At 34.7% G+C, this 14,502-nt stretch overlaps 1 protein-coding gene across 2 annotated transcripts in view; it reads left to right on the top strand.

Moving 5' to 3' along the window:
• RASSF6 (Ras association domain family member 6) overlaps window positions 1-13,495 on the top strand; it is a 45,690-nt gene extending 32,195 nt beyond the window's left edge. The window contains exons 5-11 of one of the 2 annotated variants that reach the window (XM_024246134.2): window positions 727-821; window positions 3,122-3,306; window positions 6,201-6,302; window positions 6,623-6,674; window positions 10,598-10,716; window positions 10,821-10,918; window positions 11,018-13,495. In XM_024246134.2, coding sequence (XP_024101902.1) covers window positions 727-821; window positions 3,122-3,306; window positions 6,201-6,302; window positions 6,623-6,674; window positions 10,598-10,716; window positions 10,821-10,918; window positions 11,018-11,093 — 727 coding nt within the window. In that variant the 3' untranslated portion in view covers window positions 11,094-13,495. The remainder of the gene's footprint in view (window positions 1-726; window positions 822-3,121; window positions 3,307-6,200; window positions 6,303-6,622; window positions 6,675-10,597; window positions 10,717-10,820; window positions 10,919-11,017) is intronic. The other variant, XM_063723846.1, reaches the window with a different exon arrangement.
• Window positions 13,496-14,502: the final 1,007 nt, after the last annotated feature.

The following is a 14,502-nucleotide window of genomic DNA, read 5'->3' as shown; positions in this document are numbered from 1 at the left end:
CCTCATACTATTATCATTTTTCTTTTATAGATGAGGACGCAGGCACAGAGGGGATAAGAAACTTGTTTAAGACCAGATAAATAAAATAAAATTGAGTTTTGACCTGCTGTAAAAATAAACATTTGTCATGTTTCATGTATTCTGAGCACTAAAATGCACTTAAAATTACTAGTTTCTTTATGAAATCATAATTTTCTGGCAAAATTCTCATACATTTTCCTCCTTTGTAAACTACATTCTTCATGGTAGTCAAGGGCCTTAAAAGATAGGCACCATATTTTATTATTTTAGAGCCACTCTACCTAACAATGTTTTGAATGCAAAAGGTACAATACATATTGACAGAATGTATAAAGAACACTTTTATACCTAAACTCCCCTAAGAGTATTGTGAAATATCTTTATAACAATTGATCCTCTTGGTTTCTACTAATTCAATTTGGACATGTGTTTTACAGAATCTGTATAACTTGTATTTCAGTATGTAACTGAATTATTATGTCAAAAATATATGCTCTATGAAAGTACAGGAAGCATTTAAAACATATATTGACCACTTTGGTATGAATATAATTTTAATAATATCATAAAATTGTTATAACTTTGGACAATATATCCACCTACAGAGGCCCACAGTGTTACTATATTAATATTGTAAATCTGGAAACCATCATAGGCTTCAATATGAATGGAACTGATGTACTTACAAGATGTATTACTTTTCAGAATGACACGCTGGGGGGAATTTGACGATCTCTATCGTATTAGTGAGCTGGACAGGACCCAGATTCCTATGTCTGAAACAAGGAATTCCCAGGAAGGTCAGTATCAAAATCTTATTGATTGGGAGACTTAATTTTTAATTAATGTGAAGTATGACTCCATATGTTTCCCTGAAATCTAACATTTTTCATACTACTACACAATAAACTCTTGTTTTATATGTATATATATTTTTAAATATCTTAGGAGCATAGTAACTTAAGTCACTATAGTGCTTGTATGATGTTTAAGAACCTTACTTTGGTATATAAAAACATAATTCTTAAAAAAATTATATTACGTCACTTAGATTTATTAGAATAGGGAGAGCTAATAGTTTTAATAAAGTTTGTATTCATAAAATTGTAAAATATCTTCCCCAAAGATTAGAGTCATTTATTATTCTCAATAGCTTTATACATTAGGCTAAGCCCATCAGACCTAATTCTGTATCTTTTTAGAAGTTGAACATTTTAGTTAGTTAATAGATATGTCAATAACATTACTTCTCAGAAAGACACAGATATGCTGGAGTCAATTTTATATTTGATGGAGTTATTTCAGAGATCTTTTTAAAACAGAAATATACTTAAGGATCAAATGGATCCATACTGAACTTGGCAAACCAATGGGAAATGCCAGCTCCAGGGATGTGTGACATTAGTAGTTGTAATCATAATGGTGATGATGTGAGAGTAATAATAATGATATTGATAGCTGTAATCTGTTGAGACTCTGGTAAGTATCAGGCATAATATTTTGTATTTTATATGAATTTTTTCATGTAATTCTCATAAGCACATAAGATTCAAAGAGTAGTGGATGCTGATGACTGAAGCTAGAATGAGGGGTGGTGGACAGTGTTCATGTGCCTGAAATGGGGCTGTGATTTACGAAGTCGGTTCAGTGTGAACAAGGGTATCCCACTAGCATTGATTTCATAAGCCTATCAGCAACTTGCAATGTTTGTTTTCTTTTTTTTTTTTCAAATCATTCTCAATTCTGCCTCCTCTGCTATTCCACAAGAACCCAGATCCTGTGACAAACATGATGTTCCTTCCAGGGTTCCCTTATCTTTTTATCCCATGGGATCTTTACATCTTGTTAAATATGGGCCCTTCCAATTATCTTTTAGAAATATATATTAAACCCAAGGAAATCCCAGTATCTTGGCATCAAAGACAATATATTTGTATTTAAACAGCAGTGCTAGAGAAGGAAGAAATATCTCATGCTTATTTGATGATGTTCTAATTACAGTAGAAAATTATTTAAAATCCTAAAGTAAAATAAAACACAAATGCCACCACATGGTCTTATTCTTACATATGAATATGCATAGGAGAGGAAATTGAAAAAGGCACTATCAATTGGATACAAGCAGAAAGTGGGGGCAGAAGGCAGGTTTGAATCTTCTGCATCTTAGGCTAATAACACATTGTAGCTCAATTCAATTTCATTTAAACACCTTCTGCCTACTCAATAGATACTAGAGCTCTTCAACGCTACACCATAATTTTATACTCTAAAATCTGCTATAGAAATTGTAATAATTCAATAACCAAATTTTGACTAATAAATTATGAATCATTGTTAAATATACATGACTCAATGAGAAGAAATAATAGGATAGTGGACAACTAAGTGAAAAAGTCATTCATATCATACTTCTGGAATGTTCTAAAAAGAATATAATGTGAATTACCTTTGTGATATATTACAAATAGTAGGACTAGTCCAAAGCATACTCTTCCTTTTGCTTTTATAAAAGATGGGAACAAAATCTTTCAATGCTCCACATACCATATAAATAGTTTGTCAAAGAGCTTTCTGTAGTTTTATAGGAAAACTAAGGCCCAGTGTTTATTTTTTAGGGAAAGCTCCAATGAACTTGGGCCAACATATAATAAGGATCCAGACCTGATTCTATCATTTATGCCTACTATGTCCATAGGAAAGCCACTTCAACTCACTGTACTTTTTCTTACCTATAAGAGATCAAACCTGATAAAGTATCAGGTTTATTCCAGCTCTAACACTCTGAAATGCCACAAAATGCACTCCCCAATAAATTAAGATTAAAGGAATGCTCAAACCCCAAACATGATCATCGTCATCATTTCTTATGAAACGTAAGAATGAGACATAAGAATTTTATATGAGATACTGGCAGAATTTGCTGAGTCAGTCTCAGGCAACATTTAATAAGTAAATATGCAGCTAAGCAGTGGACTATAATGCTTTTACACAGCCGGAAAATAGCAACATTTCTAAAATTAATGAAGGCATACACAAATCCACTCAGGATGCTAGGAGACAGGCAGCTAAATGATATGAGCTTATAATCTGTTCTTCCCAGACTATTTATCTTATCACAGCAACACCCTGAAGCCACATGCAGAGGGTGAACCAGACTCCCCAGTGCTCTATAGAACCATGAGTGAAGCAGCCCTGGTGAGAAAAAGGATGAAGCCTCTGATGATGGACAGAAAAGAAAGACAGAAAAATAGAGCCTCTATTAATGGACACTTCTATAACCATGAAGTAAGTAAGTTACAATTCCATTAATGTAATATAAAATAAGGTTCCCTGTTTCACTAACAATACCACTCAATTCAATTCACAATTTAAAGTCATAATAATAACACTAGCATGTGTAACATCTTGGGGGCACTCTCTATGTGCTAAGTATTAAAGTAAATGTGTTTTAAATAGATTTTTACTGAATTATCTTATTAATCACTAAAACAATCCTATGAAATAGGTACCATTATTTTCTTTACTTGACATATAAGCTAATTGAGGCTCATGGAGATTAAGCAATTTGTCTTAGATTATGCTGCTCTTAAGTAGTAACTCTCAATCTGAACCCAGCTTTGTCTGACTCCAGAACCCAAGTTTTTAACCACCGTGATGGGTGAACTCTATCACTGTGCCAAGCATTAAAAGCATGCAGATGAGGCAGCCGATGTCTCAGTCAGCATGGAGCTCAGGGCTTGAGCAGGGAAACCAACATACCAACAATAATACTGGAATAATGTAAGTGCTACAAAGTGGTTGGATCAAAGGACATTTGAACGTGAACATTTAAATAAAAGGAAAAAGCCACAGGCCAATTTATTCCAATAAACCGAACTTCTCGTGTTGCCATGTTCCAGGTTTTTACCTATACACATACCCTTTTTATATAAGTGTAGTTGTAGTTTAGATACAATTCACATTCTGATTTTTCACTGAATATGTGTTAAATTTATATGTGCCTTTCCATAGTGCTTGTAAGACATTACATTTTGCTGAAGGTAGGAAATATATCATCATTTTTTCCAGAACTCAAATATTTTTCATGTGATGTACTTTAGCAATCATTCATCGCTCCATCTCATAAACACTTAGCACTTACACTGTGCCAGGTATCTTCTGAGGCCTTTAATAAGAAATAGGAACTCATTGATTTGTAGGCTTTTTCCTGTAAGGATTTCTACTTTATTTCTTCTTCTTCTACCCTTGGGAGGTAACGATAGTGTGTCTTTGGAGCCTGGTGGGGAGAAACCTCTCTTCTCAATTATTTATTCATATCAGAATTTTAGGTTTCCAGAATCATTCTCATAGCTATAGAGTAGCATTGATAGTCCCCCACAGAGAGGCACCTACCAATTGTCCTGTTTCCCTCTTCTCAGAAATTGTGTTGTATGTCATTATCTTGTGGGGTAATTTGTGTTGAAGAAGGAAAGCCACATTGCTCGAAGCAAGTGGCTTTCAGATTGGATCACTTGTGCTGAAAATGAAATTGACACTAGGTTGGCAGCACGGAATGGTGTTTAAATGCTTGGGCCCTGGAGCTTGACGGCCTGGTTTTACATTCTTGCTGAGCAAGTTTCATTCTTCTTACTTTACAAGGCTGTTGATGGGATGGAATGAAATGAGGTAAGTTCAGCATAAGAATAGTACCTGGCACAAAAGAAGAACTCAGTTTACATTAGCTTATGTTGTTGCTGTTGATTGAATGAGCTCAAGCTGGGACTATAGATATTTTACACAAATGTCATTCACTGCAATTTAATAACTAGCAGAAAACAATACAAACAAAAAAGAAAAAACAAATCATTCTATCAACAATTATACAATGATGGACATCTAGGAATTTTAGTGGATATGTTTCTTAAGTTGCTGTGTGTCGTAAGATATGTTTTTATACTATGAAGCCCCTTGTTAACACCAATATTGTTAGGCTATAAATAGCACACATATTAAAGGCTTAGGTTGTCATATCTGGAGATTAGTTATGGTGAATATAACTTGACCAGTAGTATATTTCTATCCTTGCAATAGTAAATGATAGCAGGTTTCATTATAAGTTTTGGCCAACACAACTGATATAAAGACTATAGATTTAAAATACTGCTCTGAAAAACAAATTCACTATATGTTGACATTTTAGAAGAACTCTTAGAGATTATTTAGTCTTACTCTCTTATTTTATAAATGAAGTCATTTATCAAATATATGTTAAGTGAGTCAATAAAGATCTTAAGTGAGTTGACAAAGTTGGAGTTCGTGGGCATTTAGTGGGCACTAAAATCTAGTTCTCCTGAATGGTAATCCATGTTATTGTCATACTGCAAGAAGCTTCTTCACATAAACAACATCAAACCACATGTACAACATATATTCACCTTAGTGCAGGATGAACATGCGGTTTTTCAGGGCTCCATAGAAATCGTAAATGTCACAGAATAACTTATCAATGCTCTAAAATGTCTAAAATATTGAATTTTCTCATACTTATAAAAATTTATCCTAGACATTCTCCACACATCTTCTCAGAAAACTTATTTACATATCCATATTTTTGCTCACACAAATGCCATGTGTGTGTGTGTGTGTGTGTGTGTGTTACAGTGTGGGTGTTATATATGTGTGTGTCTATATACTTTGATGTTAATTTGCTGATCTCTCAATATAGGACTTATCTTTTTAACATTCCAATGAGCCACCCCAAAACCCACCCATCTCCACATCTGCCGAACCCATCCCATTTCTACAGAACCTTGGAATACTTGGAGATTGTGCATATAAATAAAATATGTGGAAATAAATCCTTACTTAATATCTCTATCCATTTTTAAATACGCATCTGGTGACATTCTTACTTATTTTGAAATCTTAAACTGCACTAAAGAGGGGTATAATTGTCCAGTGAAAATGTTATAAGCATCTTCAAGTGGTGTTTTACCTAATTTACTCTAGAAACAATATAAAGCTCCTTAAAAGAACACATAAGATTCAAAAACAACAAAGAAAAACAAAAACAAAACAAATTTTTTAAATGAATGACCTTGGATTTTTTTTTTTTGCCCTATAAGAAGATTATGTTCAAGATATTGAATATCCTTAATATAATATAATTTTAAAGACTTATGTGACAATTCTTTTTCTAGACATCAATTTTCATTCCAGCCTTTGAATCAGAAACTAAGGTCAGAGTAAACAGTAACATGAGAACTGAAGAAGTAATAAAGCAACTTCTCCAAAAATTTAAGGTAACCTTTATCACTTAACTGAGCTATAAATATATTATATATAATTCAACTATAAACACACAAATCCACTCTTCTGAAAAAGATCTATGAACGTGTAAATCTAAATTGGATGTTGAGTACTGAAAGATTCTTTCCTTTGTATAACACCTTTTAGTAACTATCCCTTGAAAAATTATATAATTCCCATAAGAGCAGAGAAGATTTTATGTCTAAAAGTGAAAAATGGAAGAGAGAAAACAGACATGATTTTGGTCTGGTCGGGTTAGAAAACATCATATAACAACAAAGAATTTATATTTGTTCATTTTTTCCATTGACAGATTGAAAATAGTCCCCAGGATTTTGCTCTTCACATTATTTTTGCAACAGGAGGTAAGAAAGCTTGATCACACTTTGTACCTGACTCTAGAGTGTTACAGTTTGCTGCCCACGGGGAAGGCAGAAGAACAATTTACCTCATTCTGTGGAGAAAGGGGAGAAATGGGTAGGAGAAAAGGAAGGAGTGGTCTTTAGAACATTATCTATAGTCCATAATTTTAAAGAAAGGTAACTTAAGAATAAGGTATCCCTGAAGGGTTTATTATATGAAAGAGTTTGCTTGTTGGCCAGACATTAAATTATCTAAACAGACATCAAAACCCTCTGGAATTGTTAGGCACTTTTGTCTTTGCTCACCTCTGTAACTTTCTTTTTGGCTTTCCTTTCTGAGTGTCGATCTTAGAGGAGTCATGATTGCATACCTGTTCTCTCTGACATTGATATTGCCTCTTTTTTAGCACAGGGTCTGACACATTGCGGGAGTGCTATCTCTTCCTCAGTAGAGATGCATATTCAGGACTTTGTGGTAGGGGGTAAAAGTTAGAAGCAGAACATTGGGAAGGCGCTGTAAGTGGGATGCCAGGAGCATAATAGGAGAATAGAGAAAACTTAAAGTGATACTGAAATGAAAGTTTTTAAAACTTCACAAATGAAAAATTTTATATATCAATTTGTAGAAAAAACTCATGCCATAATTTAAGTGTCAGAATGTTCGAGCCAGAAATTTATTAGAATAAAATAATACATTTTGATGCCAGAACAACCTGAAGAAAATGAAAGCTGTATCTCCAAACATATATAAAATTAAAGTTCTTATAATTGAAAGCTTAAAGATCTATTTTTTGGAAAATTCTAAGGACACATATATATTCATATTCTAGTTGTTTAGGAAAGAAAGAAAACCAAAAGATATAAAATAAATGGTAACAATATTGGACTGTGTAACAATTTAAAAGATACAAATAGTAGATTACAAAGAATATTGTCAATGTACTCCAAAGATTAATAACTATAATACCAATAATTTCCTACAAAATGGTAACAAAACAACAAACAATCCGATAAAAATAGAAAAAAGCGTGAAAATACAATTGAAAGAAAAAACTATAATAACCAGTTAAATAGTTTTAGAAAAGTCTTAAACTCAGTGAAATGCAAGTAGCTAAGGAAATGCAAGCTCAAGCCACACTGTAATATTATCTTGCACTTCTCAGATTGGCAAAATGCTTTAAAATGATTCTACCCATGGCTGGCATGCATCAGGGTAAAAAGATATTTTTATGCAACACTGGTGAAAATATGACTTTCTCTTTATTGGAATTTATTCTTGCAATATTTATTAAAATTTACAGTATATATGTCCTTTAACTTGACCATTCCACTTGTGAGAATCTATCCCACAAAAATATAAGCACTAGTGCCTACAGATTTATGTGCAGTGCTGTTTATAAGGACAAAAAGCTAAAGACAAAGTTACTCATCCTAGGGAAATGATTAAATAAGTGATTGTTAGGCTGCCATTGAATGGAATGAGTTAGATTTATGCCAATAGAATGGAGGGAGTTCCATAATATATTTTAAGTGAGAAATGCAAGATGCCTAAAAGTATATATAAAAGATTCCATTTTTTAAACAGTTACAAGCTCCCATTTAAGTATGTGGTATATATGATCTTATGACCAGGGAGAAAGGTATGGAGTGATAAATACAAAACCATTGAGATAGATTACCTGGTGGGGGATTGGGGAGATGCAGATGAGAGGATGAGAAGGGGGGTGTCAGGCACGGTGGCTCATGCCTGTAATCCCAGCACTTTGGCAGGCCGAGGTGGGCGGATCATTTGAGATCAGGAGTTTGAGAACAGCCTGACCACTATGGTGAAACCCCGTCTTTTCTAAAAATACCAAAAAAATTAGCCAGGTGTGGTGGTGCACACCTGTAATCCCAGCTACTCAGGAGGCTGAGACAGGAGAATCACTTGAACTCAGGAGGCAGAGGTTGCAGTGAGCCGAGATCGCGCCATTGCACTCCGTCTAAAAAAAAAGAGAGAAAAAATGATTTTTTTAAAGCTGTGTACAATAAAAATAGCAAGCACGATATGATTACCTTTATGTATTATGAGTTGTGTGAAGGGGACACTCAAAGGGTAATACAGAGTATCTCAGGGCTCGGAAATTCCAGTTGTGCTTTACTTCCTGCTTTATACTTTTCTCGTTTGTTCCAATTACAATAGCATGCATGTTTGGGGAAGGGATTTTTTTTTAAGTTTAAAAAAAGCAGTTTTATTAAGAAGTCTTAAATGATTGTGTGACAACTTGAACAGCTAGGTTGTACAAGATTTGAAAATTCCCTCTTTGATGTTCTCCAAGACTTGGATTCCATTCACATGCACCTCGTTCTTTCCTCACACCTCTAACTTTAGCTTGCAGTTGAGCAGAAATATGGCTTAGTTTCCTTCCAGTCATTCTTGGGCTCCACACAAGGTGCTGGACCTATGAACGAACAAGCGTGTTGTTTTTATAAGAAAAAAAGTCTACTTTCATTATAAAAAATGTAGTTCTTCATAATTTCACCTATAAAAATCCCATTTTCTTTTATATTTTGTGTCAAAATTTTGTATATATCCATAACTGAGGATAATAATAACTAGGACCCTTTATGGACCAGAAACAAAGAAAAGAAGAGAGCATATGGCTCCTGTTTGGGCTGTGATCTGGAAAACAGAGATAGGTGGGTTTTAACTTTATATCTACAAAGCCCATTACAGTGTATCTCACATTGTAGTTCATTCAGATTACCTGTAGAGTTCACTTAAAATACAGATTCCCAAGCCCTTCCAGATCAGAGGACAACTCTAGGAATATGCATTTTTAATAATCATCATCATAATTTTTTAATCATTATTTTTAATAATCATCCCATAAAGCAGAATCATGAAGCAAGAGGATGCTAAACCAAGTTAACATTGGACCTGAAGGTCAAAAGAGGATTCTGGTGGGTGGATGAGAGGAGCTAAATTGTCAAGGTTCCCAACTGCTTCAGAAATGGCAGAATAATTAGATCAGTAAACACTGACACTGTGTGAACAGGAATAGGTAATGTCACTTTAATTGTGGGGACGCAGGGCTTTTGAGTTCTAGACTGTCTCTTGACTCTTTTCCTGGGATAAGTCCAGCTCAGGGAATGAGAACAGTTCTCACTGTTCTGAAGAAAGTAAGCAAGGTGAGGGAGAGAATGAGGAAATAAGATGAATATAAGGACACTATGTTTTGTTCATGCTTTATTCTGATAAAAATGAAATCCCAGATGTGAAACTACTTTGACAGAAAGCTATAAGTACTTTTGTAGCAGGAGTATTTATATTATAACTTTTGGAAATTTGAAGTTCTGGAAACACACCAGATTGGAAGATATTTTCTTTCTCTATCTCATTTTCATGGCTGAATGGATTAAGCCCACAGATGAATGAATAATAAGAATATTATTGATCTCAAAAACCTCATGAATATATTTTTAAAGATGAGCCAAGAATTGGGTGTGGAGCGAGACAAAGGAAGAATTGAAAATAATTACATGGTTTTGGACCTGAAGAACCGGAAAGATGGAATTACATCAACTGAACTTGGAAAGAACCAATAAATATTTGTTGTATGGATGAAGGAATAATGGAATGAAACCTAAATAATTATTGAGGCATCTTGCTTTATAAAAGGCCTATCAGACTGGAGATTTGTTTGAACATTCTAATCAAAGGAAGGTTGAGTTCTTTGAGACATTAATCAAACCTTGAGATACAGTAAGAGAAAGAAGTTCATTTAAGTTTTAATTTTAATTTGCTTTCTTGAATAATTGCCTCCTGTTGCAGGTGTTATTTTTTTCAATGTGAGTTAAATAAGAAAAATAAATTGGAAAATTATCTTCCTTCTTTTCCTCCAGCATGAACTTCTGATTGTGGTTGATTCTTGTTTTCACTGCAGAACAAAGACGACTAAAGAAGACAGACATTCCGCTACTGCAGAGGCTCCTACAGGGACCTTCTGAAAAGAATGCTCGCATTTTCCTCATGGATAAAGATGCAGAAGAAATTAGCAGTGATGTATGAATACCATCACCCTGAATCTGTTTTTTGCTCCCTCCTGACTCAGCACCTCTTGCATAATTGTTCTGCTTTCTTTTTTTCTTCTTCTTCTTCTTTCTTAGGTGGCTCAGTACATTAACTTTCACTTTTCTCTCTTGGAATCCATTCTTCAAAGATTAAATGAAGAAGAGAAAAGAGAGATTCAAAGAATAGTAACAAAGTAAGTCAACAGCATGCACATTGGATACTCAGTTCTTTAATAGGTCCAATGCACAAAATATGTCCAATTTTTAATAATCTTTCTTCTTCTCATTTTCAGATTCAATAAAGAAAAGGCAATTATACTGAAATGTCTTCAGAATAAACTGGTAATAAAAACAGAGACAACAGTTTAGCAGTACAGGCTGCTATTGCTAAAACATTTCAAAAAACTGAGAGATATTACTATTTGATGAATGCATAAGTTCTGTACTTGCATTTATATGAATATATATGAGACTTGAATCATAGAAAATTGAATGTCAAAAAAGCTTGTTTCTTTTTGAAGTGATGAGGTTAACTAGGGTTCACAGTTGGGCAAAATGAGCTTGAGTTTAGTTTCAGTAACTGAAATAAGCTTGAATACTGCGTATGCCAAATAGCTTTTATAGTAAAACATGTAATGAACTCAAATTTAAATGGTGTCTTCAGATAAGCAGTTTAAACTTCATTTACCTTGGACTCTCAAGAGAACTGAAACATAATCAATGGATTCAGAAATGACTCAGAAAAAAGAAGCTGCCAGTTCTTGGAATGAAAAAGAAATACAGTCTTACACCATCAAGGAATCTACCTGATAATGACAGTAGCTTCTTGAAAACTCTGGCATTTTCATAAAATCTAGGACTATCTTAAATGGCCTGTTGACTTTTGACTATCTGTAACATCAAAGCTGTCTGGCCTTTGGAAAGGAAAAATTATGGACTCTGTTAAGAAATCCTAATTGAAATTTTCTGAACCTCCACCCAGCCCTTTTATTCTCTCTCTCTTCTACTGATGAAAGACCTTTCATCAGTTCAAAGCTTTTCTTAAGCTCTTTTTTAAGTTAATTGAACTTTTTCTTTATTTATTTTTCAAAAAAATGTTTATAACACATAGACATATTACATCAGCTAAAGCAAGACTTGGCCCACAAATACCTATTTGTTGCTGAATGAATACAATGGATAAAGCAAGGCTGTTGTAGCCAAAGTTTAAGTAGGGAATCCCAAACTCTGCCCTCTTAGCATCTTATTCTACATGACAACTCTCAAGGTACTTACAGATCCATTTAACCCACTTGAAAAAAAAACACTAAAAATGAAGAAATGCTATAAGCATAATCTATGATTTTATTTATAAATTCTATATTAAAATGGAGTTATATGCAACATTCTTTCATTCTGTAAACTAATTCCATTTGCATTCCTCATAAGCATTGTAGTAAATTGTTTGATCATATTACATATACTAAGGAATGAGATTATATGCAATAAACCCAACTGGAAGATTAACAATATTAAAATATGAAACACTTTTAAGACAAAGGCATTACTTCTCAGTATTACCAAACCTAAACTGGATGAAGGTGAAAGTGTGCTATGGCCTTTTCAAGCCTAAGAAGTCGCTCTTACTGAGTAAACCAGAGGCTTGCATCGTTATTCTTTCACCTGTCAATTAATAAGAAAATAGTCTCATCTCACTTAAATGAGGCAAATGTAATAGTTAAAATTCAACATACTTAAAAAAAAAAAACTAGTGTCATGTACCTGCCATGAACATGACAAAAGGTTAATCTTCAATAGACTGAAATGTATAAGAGAAGAACCAAGTCTTACATAGAAAAAAAGGTAGATATGAAAAGAAAAATCACAGAAGAGACAATGCAAATGGCTACTAAGTATATGAAAAAAGTCGTATCTTAACAGTGATCAACTGTGTTAGTCTGTATCAATCAGAAGACAGAAACAAGGCAGTAATTTAAACAGGGAAAGTTTAATATAAATAATAATTAAGCTATGATAGGAGAATAATAATAAAGATGAAAAGAGAAGGTACCCTAAGGCTGAGGGAAAGAATCCTAACAAGGAAAGGCAGGAATGAAGGTTTCAGAATTCACTGGAGAAAGTGTGGTTGCAGCCCACTGGAGAGAAGTTTGCTGGCTTGCCCAGGCCAGAGCAGGACCACAGATACCGGACAAGCTGGTACAGCCAACCCCCTGGGTGTGGACCAGCTGAGGCAGGTGGGCAGATATGCAGAGGGACTTGGGGCTTTGCCAAAGGGTGAGCACAAAGAAGGAGTCAGGGGTTCTGTTCGAGGCACTGTTGGGATTAGGAGCCAGAGGGGCCTACTTTGCAGGAACCTAGCATAATTTTGTGTGTGACAAGACTGCACAAGACAAAGCTCAGGCAAGTGGCTCAGTAGTTGGCCAGCCCAGCAGGGTCCTCTGTTTGAGTGTGCACCCAGCTGAAGAGAAGATATGGAGAACAGCAATTGGAGCTTCAGGACAGGCTTGCACTGTGGCTCCAGGTTATACCACCACTGCCCAAAGCAAAAGCTGGAGAAGCAAGTGGAGAAATGCTGGAGAAAGCTGCACCCTACAGGCAACCAGCACTGGAGACACCACTCCAGGCAAAGTAGTGAAGGAAAAAAGCCTGCTCTCCAGGAGCCTGGCCTGTCAGCCTGGAGGAATCAGGAAAGACCCCTTCCTCTTGCAGTGTGTCTCCAGCGCCCTCTACTGACAAAGCATGCCATCATGCAAGCTGCAAAGGAAACATTTAAAGAGCCTATATCTATTTTCACGGAGCAGGCAACCAACAGTGAATGTGGAGCTGAGAGACAGTGAAATAAAAACTGACATGCCGCCGAAGTACAAAGTAAAATAAATAAATATTAAATAAATAAATAAATAAATAAATAAATAAATAAAATAAATAAATACACATTTCGGCCTATTAGCAAAGATTAAGAAATGATAACATTAAATACTCAATAAATCACCATGAGATGGGGACTCAAACTTCTGGTAAAAATGCAAATGGATATAATTTCTCTTGAAGGCAATTTAATATGTTTATCCTATAATTCTACTTGTAAGATCCTATCATATGAAAATAACCAGAGATACAAAGACATTCTGCAAAGATATGTTTTATATTGTTATTTATTGTGACAAAAGGAAATAAAAAGCCTAAATGTTCAGAAAATTATTTTAAAAGATGAAAGACGGAAATAGGCCATGGACGGTGGCTCATGCCTGTAATTCCAGCACTTTAGGAGGCCAAGGCAGGTGGATCACTTGAGGTCGGGATTTCGAGACCAGCCTGGCCAACATGGTGAAACCCTGCCTCTACTAAAAATACAAAATATTAGCCGGGTGCGGTGGCAGGCGCCTATAATCCCAGCTACTCGGGAGGCTGAGGCAGGAGAATCGCTTGAACCCGGGAGGCAAAGGTTGCAGTGAGCCGAGAAGGCGCCACTGTTCTCCAGCCTGGGCGACAGAGCAAGATTCCCTCTCTAAAAAAAAAAAAAAAAGAGGGAAATAAACATTTATTTGTATATTGTTATGTAGCCATTAAAATTCTGTTTCCAAATAACTTTAATTACAAGGGTAAATTCTTATATATCTAAATAAGAATGTACATATACACATGTTCCTAAATATTTATTATATACTTAAGGCATATATATTATATATGTATGTGTGTATATACATATTTGTGTGTGTGAACACTAATATTTGCATATATATACACACAAGAAACAAAAACGTGTTAAAAATGGCTA

Source organism: Pongo abelii, chromosome 3 (assembly GCF_028885655.2).
Source record: "Pongo abelii isolate AG06213 chromosome 3, NHGRI_mPonAbe1-v2.0_pri, whole genome shotgun sequence".
Taxonomy (NCBI): Eukaryota; Metazoa; Chordata; class Mammalia; order Primates; family Hominidae; genus Pongo; species Pongo abelii.
This window is presented reverse-complemented; position numbering and strand designations above follow the sequence as displayed.